At 30.7% G+C, this 18,768-nt stretch overlaps 1 protein-coding gene across 1 annotated transcript; it reads left to right on the top strand.

Annotated features, from left to right (window-relative positions):
* Positions 1-951: 951 nt before the first annotated feature.
* On the top strand, positions 952-4,222 carry LOC149150074 (putative polygalacturonase). Its single transcript, XM_089442690.1, has 5 exons — positions 952-1,287; positions 1,415-1,535; positions 2,007-2,181; positions 2,270-2,340; positions 3,513-4,222. The coding sequence occupies exons 1-5, from the start codon at positions 952-954 to the stop codon at positions 4,220-4,222; spliced, it is 1,413 nt and encodes a 470-aa protein (XP_089298816.1).
* The last annotated feature ends 14,546 nt before the right edge of the window (positions 4,223-18,768 follow it).

The following is an 18,768-nucleotide window of genomic DNA, read 5'->3' as shown; positions in this document are numbered from 1 at the left end:
ATTGACACCACAATTCAGTAATTATGCTTACTCTGTTTTTAATATAAATTCTTTGTATTTTCTTATATCATTAATCCAATACATATTGGACAAGTAAACACTGTTATTTTCCATATCAAAAGTTGTTTATGCGTTCTATTTAGTCAATGTAATAATGCAATATAAATATTTGATGAAATTAATAATAAGTGAAAAGTATTATATATATATATATATATATATATAAACACTTCTATTTCATAACAGAATAAGGTTAAGTGAAAAGTATATTTTAACTACATAACAAAATAAATATTATATAGCAAAATAAGAATTATTTGGTTAAAGAAAATCTATCAAATCCAATTAAATCTCACTACTTCCTAAATTATACATAAAAATGAATACTAATAACCACACTAATAACAAATTTCAATACAATAACACATAAAATAAGAAAGAATTAGTTGATGCCACACAATTAACATCTTACTACATAAAAATAACTTAATTTCCCACATTCCATAATCCGATAACGCTCAACCAAATCCAAGCCACCCGGAAAATGAAATCCAAGTCATATCAGCTTAGTGGGATGTTTTTAACGAGCAGTCGGGTCTATATATATATAGTGGCGTGGAGGAGATTTTGAATGCACTGCGAGCTACGAATCCTGAACTGAGGTTTTATATAAATATATAGCATTGGCCATTCACGGCCATAACTGCAGATGAGTCCTCTGTCTCAAGCAAAATCACTTGTTTAGGGATGAAGTTTGAGATAGTTCATGTAAGTGAACGATAGATTACATTGGTTGGTTCCAAAAGCGTCGACAAATGATAAATTTTATATAAAGTGAATTTCTCTTTAGTGTAATTTTTCCAAATTTTTAAGAATAGCCACAGTCTTGTGATCCAAACCTGCTGAATATTGCTTATCATGATTTTAATTATTATTGAGATTAATAAAAAAATGTGCTTTCAGTTGTTTCAGGTGCTTCTTTTGTTGGGGTGTCTGATATTGCTCGGTGTAAAAGTGGAGTGCCAGAAGGGGAACTGGTCATTCAGTTATGCGGCCCCTTCGTGCCGAGCGAAGACCGTATCGATTGTGGAGTTTGGAGGGGTAGGGGATGGAACCACTCTAAATACTGAAGCTTTTCGAAAAGCAATTGCTTTTCTGAGCGGATTCTCCAAAAAAGGAGGCGGCCAGCTTTACATTCCACCAGGCAGATGGTTAACTGGAAGCTTCAATATCACAGACCACTTCACTCTTTATCTCCATAAACAAGCAGTCATTCTGGCCTCTCAGGTAATCCTTCCTATTATTTTTTTTTGCATTATTTCTCCTTTTTCTGTGTACCTCCAGAAACATGCCATATATTATTTCAATTTAGCATCTATGGCATGCCTGATAACTTTGATGATCTAACCTGCAGGATCCAAAAGATTGGCCGTTGATTCCGCCTTTGCCCTCTTATGGAACAGGCAGAGATGCACCCGGTCCAAGATATAGCAGCTTGATAAATGGATATAACCTTACAGATGTTGTAATCACTGGTGTGGATTTTTCTTTGTTTATATCATTTTTCGATTTTGAAAATACTTTAAAATTTAATTTTAATGAATATGTGTAGTGTTATTTTTCAGAGTCATCGAATTTATGTTGGCTGGAATGGAAGTTTCCAACCAATTTCTGTGGTTCATCATTAGGATTAGATCTATGAGTGAAATAAGTTAGAGGAATCTCTGTGGTTCATCATCAGGATTAGATCCACGAGTGAAATAAGTCAGAGATTGGTTCGAAACGTAGATTCCAACAAACATGAATGCGAAACTTAGATTCCAATAAACATGAATGCGATAACTCCATAAAATAACACTACACAGAGTATAGCAAAATAACACTACACAAAATATAGATAACAGAAGCCTCAAATTAATGAATATGATTATGTTTGTTTTACCAGTCTAAAGAAAATTATTTTCATATTTCATATTCTAAATTGAAATTTGTTTTTAAATTCTCAGGTGACAATGGCACTATAGATGGGCAAGGAGCAATTTGGTGGCAAAAATTTCGCCAAAATTTACTGAATAACACACGAGGTTACCTGTTAGAATTGCTGTACACTAAGGATATAATAATTTCAAATCTAACTTTCTTAAATTCACCTGCATGGAACTTGCACCCAGTTTACAGCAGGTATGTAAACATATCATTATTCTCTATGCTGTCCAGTTTTGCATAAGGTTTGACCATTGCATGTGACCTTGGTTGTTTAAATGTTCAGCAATATCCTTATTCAGCACGTGACTATTCTTGCACCAGTTGACTCACCAAACACTGATGGAATTGATCCAGGTTAGTTTTAATATTTGCTACTAATATATCAATTGTTACTGTAGATTATATCAGGGTATTTTAAAAAATTTCACTTAATGTCTCTGATGATTGTTGTGAGTACACAACCCCATATACATATATATTAAGAAATGCATTTAATTTAAAGACCTTTTAAATAGAAATGAGATTGTATAAATAAAACAATTACTAAAATATTAATCTCAATCTGTACGATTTAGGACCATAGATCCCTTTTTAAGTATCATTCATTTTCACCAGCCTGCATTTAGAAGATCATTTTCGTTGTAAAATCTCCTTTTATAAGTATCACTCATTTCTGCCGACCTGCAATCAGACTGTCATTTTAGTTATGAACTTTGAGCATTATTAATATAAAACTTTCTATAAGATAACACGTACTCAAATCCTACCTCTCTGAAGCCTACTTTCACAGCTTTTTTATTTCAAGTTGGGAAGTTTTGCTCAAACGTGTTATCTGCGTTTCTTCTTCAGTCGAAACAGTTAGAAGATTCATGGAATCATTCTAAAAAGTGCACTAACCTGTCAGCACCAAATCCTCATCTCTCAAAAGAGTGCACATTATGTTTATAAGCAGACCTATGAATAGAAATTCTCATCTTGCAAGAAGGCCGATCCTATACTGTTATGGCTGTTATGGCAAAAAAAACAGGTGGTCATTTGGATTTTCACATTCATTTTTTTGGAATGCCACGTGTACTAATTCTTACTCTAAGATTCATCATGGGACCACTCAAAAAGTAATGATAATGGTTTGGAAGTTTACAAATGTGTAACATGGTATCATAGCTTTAGCCCATAGTGTGGATTAACCCCACTCTGAGATCCACTTTGAAACCACTTAAAAAATAATGATAATAATTTGGAAGTTTACTAATTCCTACAATTTTTGGTGTAAAAGAAAAACTCAAAATGAATATATCTTATATATATACCTAAAAACATAATATGGGAATTCTATTTAGCGTTCAAACATTCAGAAATTCTTTAAACTGTAATTTGTTCAGAAATTCTGCTAAAAATTTAAATGCAGGAATTTTTTCTTTTGCTGGGAACAAGCAACAATGGAATTTTACATACTTATTATCAAGCATTAACAGATTCCATACTTATTGCTTAGGTAATTGATTTGTTTTGCTTTTCATATGCAGATTCCTGTTCAAATGTGCTTATTGAGGACTGCTATGTCGTGTCGGGTGATGATATAATTGCAATAAAGAGTGGGTGGGATCAATATGGAATATCTGTTGGCATACCCAGTCAACATATTGTCATCCGTCGTCTTGTTGGTATATCACCTACAAGTGCTGTAATTGCATTAGGCAGTGAAATGTCAGGTGGAATTCAGGATGTTCGAGCAGAAGATATCCATGCCATCAATTCAGAAGCAGGAATAAGAATTAAGACAGTCCCTGGAAGAGGTGCGTTTGTGAGAGATATATTTGTGAATGGAATGACTATGGTGAATATGAGGTGGGCATTTGCAATGTCTGGTTCCTATGGTTCGCGCCCGCACCCTGATGACAAATTTGATCCAAATGCTATTCCTGTAGTAGAAAGGATTAGTTACAGCAATATAGTAGCAACAAATGTAAGTGTGGCAGGGAAACTAGAGGGCATTGCTAAGGCTCCATTCAAAGACATTTGTCTCTCAAATGTTACTGTAACTGTGGCCAAGTCCAAAAATGATCCATGGAACTGCACTTATATTCGTGGCTTCTCAAATGCTGTATCTCCACAGCCATGTAGCCTACTCCAGGAAAAACCAGTAGCAGGGAATGCGATCTGTCCCAGTCCTCAGAAACTTGATACCACAGAAGAGAACAAATTACAGCATTGTTCTTATAGTGGTAGCCCTTAATCGGTTCCATAACTTAAAACTTCAGGCATGATTTTGTCGTTGCTACAGTGTTGGATCAGGGATACAATGAACACTTCAAAATAATATTATCTTCAATATCTTCTATACTAGATCAGTATATCAGTATCAGTGTAATACCTTTGGATGATCACGTGTGTAGTTTCAACTGCACTTTTTCTTTACCCAATTAAAAGGGGATTGAAGAGATTATTGTTGTCAATGATTTTCAAATGATTTATTCTAAAATGTTGAACAGGGAAATTATTTGAGTTTACTGCTCAAATTTTCTTTTTAGAGGCAAAGAACCAAAGTATATCTACTGTCCATGAAGTTGAAGGCTGGTTAATAATTACAAAGAGAGTGCCTCAATAGATTGAAGATGGAAAACAAATTACAAAATAGCTCAGTTAATAACATTTCAGTATTGACTATTAATTTCTGCAAATGACATGATGGATGGTTCGGAGGTAGAAATAGAATCACCCGTCCCAAGTTCAAATAACATGATAAATATCTACAACATTTACAATACAAATATGTTCCTCATATAAAAATTACAACATTATACCTTAAAAAAATTGCATTTCAATACTGAGACAATTATTACAAGACAGGCAGTGCAGAAATACAGTAGTTTATTGGTAAGCCACTCCATGTAACACTGTATCCAGGTCCTTGTTCTGTTTCTTCATTCATTAGTTTATCTTAGTTATAACAGGTAAATGAGGATGAGAATACAAACATCTTCCTCTGCATTTGACTGTAAAACGCTGATGACATCATTGTCAGCATTTTCTTGTCAGCTTTCCCAAAAGCATATTTATTAACACCTTGAAACCCTTAGACAGGTAGCCAATTCTCTGTAGCACTAGCACAAATCTATGTGAACACTCTTTATGTATCGAGATATATCAAATTGAAGAATTCCACGTCAAGTGAGCACAAAAACATTGAAATTGTATTAAACGTTTGTATGCTTTTATCATTTTTCTCCCTTTTGCGGAAGGAAAAAATTCAAATAAATAAATTTATTTATTGTCTCAAGATAAAAATATCGAGGAAAAGGATTTCAGTTAAGCTGATTCATCTTTATTTTCAAAAATAAATGGTTTTTAAATTACATTACAAAAATAAGTAAAACAAACGGATTTCAGTTAAGCTGATTCATCTTTTTATAAAAATGGATAGTTTCTAAATCATATTAGAAAAATAAGTAAAACAAATAGAAGCCAAGTGTGAAAGTTTTGAGACCTTGTTCCCAAACACCTTTACCCATGCCATGTAGACCTCCAACTTCATATAACATGCTACAATGTTGTTGTTTGCTATGTATTTTACACAAAAAAAAAATTGTGTCGTGATATGAGCACCATACAATATTACCAATATGATGATCAATTAAAGGTGATATGTATCTGATAAGTGAATTTTCTTTTAGATTTGATGATAAACAAATTTTCCAACCAAACTGAAAGGTAAAACAAGAGGAGACAGACACAAGAAATTTTGAATCTTCCACACTATTAAAGACATCAAATGGAGTAAACAACTAGCACACCATCCATAGAACTCCAAGCCAGAGAGATGTAGAACATGCCTATGCGAGATAATAAAATACCAAAGAAAACAAAGACAGTCATATAGAAAGCTAAAAACATAAAGTAAAACTTGGCGGGAGCTTTCCGTAATTCGCGACATAGATTCCAATTTCTTCCAGGGACCATTTTATAAAGATTTCCCCATAAGATACGTGAAACAAGAGAATAGGTTGCAGAGAGCGGGTGATGAAGAGGGTGAAGATAAATAACATACCCGTTGGATTTGGACATGAGACTGAGGGAACCAGCAACACCAGGGTAACCAACCTGCAGAGCCTTCCTCTCGAACGACCATGAGAGATCCGGGAGCACTATACCAATATCAAATACTGAAACCAGAAACCAAACACTTGATAACGAGGGGCAGAAAACCCTTAATACCTGTAAGGAGGTATCACTCTGGCTTGTCTCATTGTTATTAATTGTTGGCATGCGCGCTGCCACCATACCTTTGTTACCAAGCATGCAAGGGTTGTCGATAAGCCACTCTCCGGCCCTTACAACTTTCAACTTACACATGACCCAGATCCCAACGAGATCCAGTTTCCAACTCACATCCGAGTCAAGAAAAATATTAAAAATATTAAATAAACAACCATATTTTATTTATTATAATAAATTTAAAGAACTTTAATTTTTTTATAATTTAATTGTCAGTAATTTATAATTGAAAATATTTGATAACATTGCATATTAATTTAACCATGTTTACCTATCTTCCTATATGTTTCTTCATCGTGTCCTAAAGATGAACCACACTTGCTTGTTCGAAACGCGTCGACCCAAATCTTCAATGTGATTTTTTTCGAAAAAAAAAAAATCTTGACATGTTTAAATTCATATATTAGTATTAATTAATATATCATATATTAGTATTAATTAATATATCTATATTACTATTAGTATTAATATTAATTATTTTAAATAAGCAACCTTTAATAAATTATTTATATATAATCAATTATTTTATAATTAAATTAGAGTAATTATTAACTAAATCTTATATATAATATTTAAATAAATATATTGTAATTAAGTGAAATATTAATAAACACATTGATATATTGATTTAAACAACTATTTAAAAATATTTAAGAGTTCATTTTTTTTTGTAAACTTGGTAGGACTCTCTAATTTTCATGTTTACATGTTCATTATTCACCCCGCTACGGGGGGGGTGGGTAGCACAAGATTCGAACCCAAGATCTCCGGTTCAGTGAGACTTCATTCCACGACCATCGCCACTTGAGCTACCCCAGGCGAACAAGAGTTCATTTTTTTTAAACCACTATATGAATATTAATTGATTGCACCAATTAATAGTAATATTAATGGTAGTGATGTTGTAATGTAATATTTAACATTTTGACTAAGTCAAATTACATATTTAAAAAAAATTACAAAAATTAAATTAAATAAAAATATTAATGTAATGTAAACATTTTAACTTGGTCAAAATAAATAAAAATAACCCTATAAAAATAAAATAATAATCAAAATAAAAATGGCCCATGATATTGAGAACCTGTGGTATTCATGTGGAATGTAGCCTTTAAAGAGAGAAATTAAACATCCATCTTAACTCCTTATCTACCAAGTTTAGAGAGGGATCAAATATCTTTGATATGCAAAGCTCTTTTTAGAGTGAAAATAGATTTGATCCTTCTCAACGCTTATAGATCTAGAGTTAAAATGGATCTAGGATGGTATTAATATTAATTAATTTGCAATATTATTATTATTATGAAAATGGTATATTAATATTAATAATATTATTCAATATTAATATTAATCCTTTGGGTTTATTATTCCCTTGAGTTTATAATATCAATCCCTTGGGTGTATTAATCTAAGGGTTCATATTCTCAGGTCATAATATTATTCATAAGGTTTATAATATTAATTTAGGGTTTAATATAAATCCCCTGGGTTTAAATCATGGTCAACCATGGTCCAGCTTTGCATTTTGCAAAGATTGTCTCAATATGAAAATCAACTATGCTCAATTGCTGTCAAACATCGTTAACCATGAACAATAATGGTCAGCCAAGGTCGAATGTCATGTTCTGACAAAGGTTGTCTCAATATGAAAATCAACTATGGTTAACCATGGTCTAATGTCACATTGCGACAAAGATTGTCTCAATATGAAAATCAATCATGGTCAACAAAAGTTAACCATGCTCCAATGTCGCATTGTGACAAAGATTGTCTCAATATGAAAATCAACCATGGTCAACCATGTTTATTTTACCCTTTATAATATTAATCACAGGATTTATATATTGGTTTATAATATTTCTCTTAGGGTTCGTCATAGGATTTTCTCAATATGAAAATCAACCATGGTCAATCATGGTCCACATTGGTCTAACATGGTTGATCATGGTTAATTATAGTGAATCATGGATAACCATGGTCAACAATTGTCCAATGTCACATTGTAACAAAGATTGTCTCAATATGAAAATCAACCATGACAAACTATGATCCAATTTCACAATGTGACAAAGATTATCTCAATATGAAAATCAACCATGGCCAATCAAGGTCAACTATATTCCAATGTTGCATTGTGATAAAGATTATCTCAATATCAAAATCAAACATGGTGAACCATGGTCCAATGTCGCATTGTGACAAAGGTTGTCTCAATATGAAAATCACTTATGGTCAACCATGGTCCTTGTACCATGGTTCTTGGCATTTTAGTATTAATCTCTTGGGTTTATAATATTAATCTCTTTGGTTTATTAATCTAAGGGTTCATATTCCTAGGGTATAATATTATTCATAGGGTTTATAATATTAATCCTAAGGTTTAATATAAATTCCTAGGGTTTATAATCATGGTCAACCATGGTCCAATGTCACATTGTGACAAAGAATATCTCAATACGAAAATTAATCATGCTCAACCATTGTCAAACATGGTTAATCATGGTCAGCATTGGTCAAACATGGTCGACCACGGTCAATCATGGTCAACCATGGTCCAAGTCTACATTGTGACAATCATGGTTAACCATGGTCAACCATAGACCAACATTGCATTATGAGAAATATTGTCTAATAAGAAAATCAGTCATGGTCAACCACGCTCAACCATGGTCAACCATGAAAAATAGCGATGGTCCAATGTCACATTGTGAAAACCATGGTCAACCATGGTCCAATGTCGCATTGTGACAAATATTGTCTCAATATGAAAATCAACCATGGTGAACCATGATCCAATGTCTGATTGTGACAATGATTGTCTTGGTATGACAATAAATCATGGTCAACCATGGTCTAACATCGCATTGTGACAGTGATCGTCTCAATATAAAAATAAACCATGGTCAACCATGGCCAGCCATGTTTATTTTAAAGTTTTTAACATTTATCTTAGGGTTTATATACCTTGGGTTTATATTATTCCATTGGGTTTATAATCCCTTGGGTTTTTAGTATTAAACCCTTGGGTTTATTATTCCCTTAAGTTTATAATATCAATCATGGTCAATCATGGTGAAACCTAGCCAACCATGTTTTATAAAATCAATCATGGTAAACCATGGTCCAACGTCTCATTGTGACAAATATTTTCTGAATATGGAAATAAAGCATGGTCAACCATGGTCCAATGTCGCTTTGTGATAGAGATTGTCTCGATATGAAAATCCATCATGGTCAAGCATGGTGCAATGTGGCATTGTGATAAGGATTCTTTCAACCATGGTCAATATGGTCAAACATGTTTATTTTATGGTTTATAATAGTTATATTAGCATTTATATACCTTGGGTTTATAATATTAATCCCGTGGGTTTAATATTATTTCGTTGGATTTATAATTCCTTTGTATTTTAGTATTAGTTATTTGGGTTTATAATATATATCCCTTGGGTTTATTTATCTAAGGGTTCATAATCCTAGGGTATAATATTTTTCATAGGGTTTATAATATTAATTCTAGGGTTTAATATAAATCTCGTGTGTTTATAATTATAGTGAACCATAGTCAACTATGGTCCAATTACACATTATGACAAAGATCGTCAATAACCATGGTCACATTATGACAAATATTTTTCTCATGGTCCATTATCACATTGTGATAACCATGGTCAACCATGGTCAATCATTCTCAACCATGGTCAACGAACTTCCAATGTCGCATTGTGACAAATGATTCTCTCAATATGAAAATCAATCATTTTCAACCATGGTCCAACATTACATTGTGACAAATATTGTATCATCTCAATATGGAAATCAACCATGATCAACCATGTTTTTCTTAGGGTTTATTTATCTTAGGGTTTATATATCTTGGGTTTACAATATTAATCCTTTGAGTTTTTAGTATTAATCCCTTGCGTTTATTAGTGTCTTGGGTTTATAATACCAATCCCCCGGGTTTATTAATCTAAGGGTTCATATTCTTAGGGTATAATATGATTGCTATAGTTTATAATTTTAATCTTAGGATTTAATATAAATCCCTTGGGTTTATAATATTATTCATAGGGTTTATATTCCTAGGGTTAATATGAAGCCTAGGGTTTACAATATTAATCCCTCGGGTTTATTAATTAATACGACCATGGTTTATAGTATCAATCCATTTGGTTTACAATATTAATCCCTTTACGAACGATAATTATTTATAATATTTATCCATTTGGTTTATAATATTTATCCACTTATCCATTTAATTATTAATAATTATTAACATTTAATAGTTTGTAATTATTCATAATTATTACTAATTATTAATTATTAATAATGAATAATTATTAATTACTAATTACTAATAATTTATACTTATTATTAATTATTAATATTTATATTTATATTATTTTTCATTTTTCATTTTTAATATTTTAATTTTTATTATTTATACTATTTATTAAATAGTTGATTAATAGTACTTAATAATAAAAATAAGAATGACAGTATATACTTTATAAATAATAATACAATTATTAATGTTAATATAAATAAATAAATAATAATAAATGTGGTTGATAAACATCTATCAATGTTTACTAACCACATTTATTAATGTCATTGTGCTAGTCATAAAATAGATGGTTTTCGAATAATATTACAAAAATAAGTAAAACAAACAGATTTCAGTGAAACTGATTCATCTTTTTATAAAAATGGATGTCTTCTAAATTATATTGGAAAAATAAGTAAAACAAACACAATGAAAGAAGAAGCTAAATGTGAAAATTCAACTATTAAGCTTTAAGGGGAGTGTGAAATTTTTGTGACCTTGTTCCCAAAGACCTTTACCCATGCCATGTAGACCTCCAACTTCATATAGCATGTTATAATGTTGTTGTTTGCTATGTATTTTACACACATCTTTTGTGGTATGATATGAAGCAACATACCAAAGTTTCACCAATATGATGATCAATTAAACATGTTATGTGTCTCATAAGTGAACTTTCTCTTAGATTTGACGATGAATAAAAAATCTCCCATGTCCAATGATATCAAATGGATTGGTCCCATGTGTCACTTATCACATTTTGCATGAGGCCAAACATTCACCTTAGCCACTTATCATGCCAAACATTTTTTCTAGCATGATATGATGTGTTGTCAAACTTCTTTATGAACAATACAACAAAATTGATGATACCACATGCCCTCCATGAAAGTATTTGAAGTTGCAATAATATGCAATATGTCATTTTAGAAGTCTCTAGATTTGAGATTGCGTGCAATGTATCTTCTAAGACATTTTTTGAAGATTCCATGTACAATGGATTAAGCAAAGTGTCCTCCCTAAACTTGATGCCTCTAATTGTATCACATCAAAGTATTTTTGGAGTGTGTAGCACAAAAGAAATCATGTGAAACTCACAAAATGCCCTAAAACTTGAGCAAAACACTTCCAAGCTTTTTCTAACTAATTTCTCATAAGGTAAGGGATTGTTTCAAGGCCCTTAATCTAAATGCTTTAGAATAATATTTTTTAAGTGCATTAGATGAAATCTAAAATCATGTTCAAGGGTTTTCGAGATGGATTACTATGCATCCAAGACATTCATGCCTCTTATTTTTTTCAAAACAATTATAAAAAAGTGAATCCCACATGTCAGGATTTCAATATCTTCATTTTTTTCTCATTATCAACTCGTATTAATAGAACAAACAAATTAGCCCCCTACCTTAATAGGTCCATAACCTTTATTGAAAAAAAAATATAATAAACAAAACTACCTTATTTTCTTTATAACATGGAGCATTAATATTTTCATTTATTCAACATTCAAAATCTAGACCCTTTGTGTCTCATAAAAGATATGAAAAACTCATAAATCAAATTCCTATTAAACCTATCAATTTAATGAGTAATTTGGAACTTAAAAACCAATGGAAAGAGAATCAAATTCCCCCTACGACGCTATGATAGAAATTCTTATTGGAGAATGTGTTTAACCCTAACAAAAAGATTCTATAAGTACTAAGGGAAAGGAAATCATAGGATGTCAAGAAGGGAACGTCCTGATAGCTGGAGAAGAGATATAGAGAAAATCATTGATGAGGTGAGTCTAGCTAAAATGTTAATGTGAGGATATTCACGCTAAATGCCAATGGGGGAATTTTGGGCAAGGTGTTAGAAGAGGACATTTGGGCAAAGTGTCAATGACATTGATTTTTCCTAATCACTAAACCATTTACTAAGCATCGGTGCATGGCACTTGATCAATTTATGATGGTTAAGATTTATAAAGATCATTGAGGGAAAGGAATCAAGTCATGATTTTGTCTAATGACAAATAAATAGGCCAATGTAGTCGGCCCAAGTCTTTAAAGAGCTAAGAACTTTAACCAAAAACAATAACAAAGATACTCTAACAAATCATCATCATGGAGAATAGATAGTGCTAAATGTTGATGAAAAATTGGTTGGCTCATTAATAGGGAAGTATGGTAGCTTCTAGTATCGATGAAGGTGAGCAATAACTAATTGGAAAAGGCGAGGTTAGTTTATAGCACCAACTTGAAGATGAAATTTGAGAACACTTTGTCATTGGTTTGATCGATCACTTATGGGAAAACAAGCACTGTTATGCATCTACTGGGAAAATCCCTTCCAAAAAACATTGCATAGGTATTCCAAACATTTATGGAAGAATGATTAAGTCTTTGATGATCGGATCCCTTTGGGAACCAAGGGCAAACTCTCATTGACAACGCAATTTCCAATCAAATGAGAATTGTACCAAGTTCTCTCTTTTTAGAGGTTGCAAAAAACATTTGATTTTGAAAAGTGTTGAATGAGAATACACCTTTTCTTTGGAGCATATTTTTGACACTTTAAATTTTCTTATGTATTAAGTATGCACATTTTTTAAATGTTAGTGATTTTCATGCCAATTTTGAAAAGTGTTGATGCAGCATCAACCCCTTTTTTGGGGGCTTAGCTTTAAATTTTCTTATGTACTAAGTATGGATAATTTTTTAAAATGATGATGATTTTCATGTGAATTTTGAAAAATATTCATGTATCAACAAATTTCATTTTTTTCAAGTGAATATTTTTGACACTTTCATTTTTCCTATGTCTTAAGTATGCACGAATTTTTTAAAATGTTGATTATTTAACCATTTTTTAAGTTGTATTATTCCTCTTCTTATTTTTCATACAGAGATGGTTTTTTAAGGGTTTTTTTCTTTGCATTGTTTTTTTAATGAAATTCTCATTCTTTTGCCAAGTTAAAAAAAATATTTTGAAATGAGAATTTTTATATATTTATATATCGTTAATTAATACTTCAATACACATAAAAAAATTGTCACTACAAAAAAAACATTGACAAAAAATGCACATTTTGCATATAGATATAATTAAAAGTATGTATTTTAGGATCTTTTCACAAAAAATAACATGTTTGTTTTTATACAATAATGAGTACATTCCACTAGACACAATCGATAACTTCGTAGAAATCACTGCCACTATTCCACCATTAGTAGAAATATTTCATAAATGCCACACGGGCCAACATGTCTCCAGAGACTTGAATCCATGCCACTTGTGACATAAATTGTGAACTATACCATTTGAGCTAAGTTCCTTTGACCACAAAAAATAGCATGTTAAATAAAGGATTTTTATGAAAAAATTTGAATAAAAAAGTTGAAAATAGCAAATTTTATGATTTTTTTATGAATTTTATGTCCAAAACTGATGACATTTAATTAAAATGGTTGATTAATATTACTTCTTAATAATAATAATAATACTAATAATATATACTTTATAAATAATAATACAACTAATAATGTTAATATTAATAAATAAATAATAATAAATGTGGTTGATAAACGTGTTTATCAACCACATTCATTAATGTGATTATGCTAGTCATGAAATAGATTGTTTTCAAATTATATTACAAACATAAGTAAAACAAACAGATTTCAGTTAAACTGATTCATATTTTTATAAAAATAGATTTCTTCTAAATTATACTAGAAAAATAAGTAAAACAAACACAATGAAAGAAGAAGCTAAATGTGAAAATTCAACTACTAAGCTTCAAGGGGAATGTGAAATTTTTGTGACCTTCTTCCCAAAGACCTTTACCCATGCCATGTACACCTCCAACTTCATATAGCATGCTATGATGTTGTTGTTTGCTATGTATTTTACACAAAACTTTTGTGGTATGATATGAAGCAGCATACAAAAGTTTCACCGATATGATGATCAATTAAACGTGTTATGTGTCTCATAAGTGAACTTTCTCTTAGATTGGATGATGAATAAAAAATCTCACCTGTCCAATGATATCAAATGGATTGGTCCCACATGTTACTTATCTCATTTTGCATGAGGCCAAACATGCACCTTAGCCACTTATCATGCCAAACATTTTCCTAGCATGATATGATGTGAGTTCAAACTTCTTTGTTCAAACTTCTTTATCAACACTAAAACAAAATTGATGATACCACGTGTCCTCCATGAAAGTATTTGAAGTTGAAATAATATACAATATTTCATTTTAGAAGTCTATAGATTGGAGATCGCATCTCATGTGTCCTCTGAGACATTTTTTGAAGATTTCATGTTGAATGGATTAAGCATCATGCCCTCCCTAAACTTGATGCCTCTAATTGTATCACATCAAAGTATTTTTTAGTGTATAGCACAAAAAAATTCTTCATGTGAAACTCAAAAAAATGCCATAAAACTTGAGCAAAAAACTTCCAAGCTTTTTCTAACTAGTTTCTCATAATGTAAGGGATTGTTTCAAGGCCCTTAGTCTAAATGCTTTAGAATAACATTTTGTAAGTGTATTAGATGACATATAAAATCATGTTCAAGTGTTTTTGAGATGGATGACTATGCATCCAAGACATTCATGCCTATTATTTTTTTCAAAACAACTATAAAAAAAGTGAATCCCATATGTCGGGATTTCAATATCTTCATTTTTTTCTCGTTATCAACTCATATTAATAGAACAAACAAATGATCCCCCTACCTTAATAGGTCCATAACCTTTATTGAAACAAAATATAATAAACAAAACTGCCTTATTTTCTTTATAACATGGAGCCTTAATATTTTCATTTATTCAACATTCAAAATCTTGAGCCTTTGTGTCTCATAAAAGATATGAAAAAATCATAAATCAAATTCCTATTAAACCTATCAATTTAATGAGTAACTTGGGCATTAAAAGCCAATGGAAAGAGAAGAAAATTCCCCTACAAAGCTATGATAGAAATGCTTATGGGAGAATCTATTTAACCCTAACGAAAATATTCTATAAGTGCTAAGGGAAAGGAAATCATAGGATGTCAAGAGGGGAATCTCCTGATACCTGGAGAAGAGATGTAGCGAAAACCATTGATGAGGTGAGTCTAGCTAAAATGTTAATATGAGGAGATTCACGCTAAATGCTAATGGGGGAATTTTGGGCAAGGTGTCAGAAGAGGACATTTAGGCAAAGTGCCAATGACATTGATTTTTCCTAATCACTAAACCATTTACTAAGCATCGGTGCATGGCACTTGATCAACTTATGATGGTTAATATTTATAAATATCATTGTGGGAGAGGAATCAAGCCATCCTTTTTTCCAATGACAAATAAATAGGCCAATGTAGTTGGCCCAAGTCTTTAAAGAGCTAAGAGCTTTAACCAAAAATAATGAAAAAGATACTCTGACAAATCATCATCAAGGAGAATAGATAGTGCTAAATGTTGATGACAAATTGGTTGACTCATTAAGAGGGAAGTATGAATAGCTTCTAGTATTGATGAAGGTGAACAATAACTAATCGGCAAAGGCGAGGATAGTTCATAGAAACAACTTGAAGATGAAATTTGGGCACACTTTGTCATTGGTTTGATCAATCACTTATAGGAAAACAAGCACTATCATGCATCTATTGGGAAAATCCCTTCCAAAAAAGATTCCATAGGTATTCCAAACATTTCTGGAAGAGCGATTAAGTCTTTGATGATCAGATCCCTTTGGGAACCAAGGGCAGAATCTTATTGACAACATAGTTTCCAATCAAACGAGAATTGTACCGAGTTCTCACTTTTTAGAGGTTGCAAAAAACATCTAATTTTGAAAAGTGTTGATTGAGAATACACCTTTTCTTTGGAGCATATTTTTACACTTTAAATTTTCTTATGTATTAAGTATGCACATTTTTTAAATGTTAGTGATTTTCATGCAAATTTTGAAAAGCATTGATGCAACATCAACCCCTTTTTTGGATATTATTATGTACTAAGTATGGAATTTTTTTTTGAAATGATGGTGATTTTCATGTGAATTTTGAAAAACGTTCATGTATCAACAAATTTCATTTTTTTCGAGGGAATATTTTTGACACTTTCATTTCTACTATGTCTTAAGTATGCACAATTTTTTTAAATGTTGATTATTTAACCATTTTTTAAGTTGTCTTATTCCTCTTCTTGTTTTTCATATATAGATGTTTGTTATTTAAGGGTTTTTTAGGCTTGAGTTTTTTTTCTTTGCAATATTTTTTTAATGAAATTATCATTCTTTTGAAAAGTTAAAAAAAATGAATATTTTGAAATGAGAGTTTTTATATATCTATATATCATTAATTAATACTTCAATACACATAAAAAATTGTCACTAAAAGAAAATAAACATTTGATAAAAATTGCACATTTTGCATATAGATATAATTAAAATATATGTATTTTGGGACCCTTTTACGAAAAATAACATGTTTTTTTTTAAACAATAATGAGTACATTCCACTAGGCACAATCGATAACTTCATAGAAATGACTGTCGCTATTCCACCATTAGTAGAAATATTTCCTAAATGCCACACAGGCTAACATGTCTCTAGAGACTTGAACCCACGCCACTTGTGACATAAATTGTGAACCATACCATTTGAGCTAACTTCCTTTGACCACAAAAAATAAAATGTTAAATAAAGGATTTTTATGAAAAAATTGAATAAAAAATGTTGAAAAAATAGCAAATTTTATTATTTTTTTAAATGAATTTTATGTCTAAAGATGATGACATTTAAAGTTTTTTCTCCAAGAATAATGATTCACATAAAATTTTAAATAATATATTGAAAAAAACCAAAAAATAATTTAAAAATAAATAAAACAAACAAACAGAAACATCATTAAAACTTTAAAAATAAATATATAAAAATATGATTTTAAAAAAAATTGCAATTTACCAACAACAAAAAAAATGAAAAAGAAACAAAACTCATATATATATATATATATATATATATATATATATATATATATATATATAATAAAAATTAAACACTCAATATAAAAGTATTGAATAAAATAACATTTTAAAAATATTTATTATTATAACAAAAATATATTTAAAAAACAAAATATTATTTTTTATCTAAAATAAAAGAAATTGAATTTTCTTAATAAAAACAATGAATCCCGTAACTTTACGTGCTCTCGGTGAGGCGACAAGGGCACTGGGTGAGGCTAGGTGTAGGCCACCGCTCCTCCAGCCCCGCCGGCAGCCCTTGCCACCTAGCAGGGCCACCCCTCGGCCTCGCTCGCAGCCCTTGCCACAAGGGAAAATTTTAAGAAAGCCCCCAAATTTATATGTATAATAAATGGGTGAATCCCCATGGTATATAGAAAAATGTATAGGCTATTTTTTCATTGATATAATATACATATATAATTTTTTGGTGAATCTTTCATTGAATTATAAAATTTTGTTAAATCTTGACGAATTTTTCACTAGGTTATATGGTATTGCAAATTCTTGGCTAATCTTCTAAAAAAATAGAAAACATTGTAAAATATTGGTGATTCCTTGATAATGTATAAAAATATATATAATAATAAGAAAATTATTTAGTTAAATTATAATATACTAATTTTCCATGTTTTGAAAAAGAAAAATCATGAGTAATGTTACTCTAGGTTCTTATTATACACTATTGCAATTTTTTTTGCATGTTTTTATCATGTTTTACCACAAAGGTCTTATCACATCCCAAGGGGAAACTAGTTGGAAAGACACCCCCAAAGGCATGTGATGTTGAAATAAAGAAATTATTTTTCTCAAACTTGGTCTTGATGCATCTAGATAACTCAATCATATTTAATGTAATTCATATTTTGTAGGCTTCATATGAAAATAAGGTCTATGAATAGCTATATCAAAATCAAGAATATTTACATCAAATTCTTTTGTTTTCTCATACATCGATTTTCTAAAAGGTAGATACTTCTCCAATTCCTTGAGTTCAAATAAACCAACAACTTTAAAATATGGTGCTTCCTCGTCAAATGTAGGGTTTTCACCTAATTTTTGGATCGTAACTATTGTAGTAGTTGTTGCACTTTATTATACACTTGAAAACTCTAATAATGTTGAATTGGTAAACAATTATTTGAAATCACACAAAATGAAAAAT

Source organism: Pinus tabuliformis, chromosome 9 (genome assembly GCF_031772625.1).
Source record: "Pinus tabuliformis cultivar Carrire ecotype Pingquan chromosome 9, CPIR1, whole genome shotgun sequence".
In the NCBI taxonomy this organism is placed as follows: Eukaryota; Viridiplantae; Streptophyta; class Pinopsida; order Pinales; family Pinaceae; genus Pinus; species Pinus tabuliformis.
Note: the sequence above shows the minus strand (reverse complement) of the source record. Positions and strands in the feature narration are given on the sequence as shown.

What these genes read in the sequence shown, in the direction of transcription:
- LOC149150074 (XM_089442690.1), top strand. Translation starts at nt 952, where the DNA reads ATGTGCTTTCAGTTGTTTCAGGTGCTTCTTTTGTTGGGGTGTCTGATA. An exon ending in CAGTCATTCTGGCCTCTCAG is followed by an intron (nt 1,288 to 1,414) that starts GTAATCCTTCCT and finishes TCTAACCTGCAG; the next exon opens with GATCCAAAAGATTGGCCGTT. An exon ending in TTGCACCCAGTTTACAGCAG is followed by an intron (nt 2,182 to 2,269) that starts GTATGTAAACAT and finishes TTAAATGTTCAG; the next exon opens with CAATATCCTTATTCAGCACG.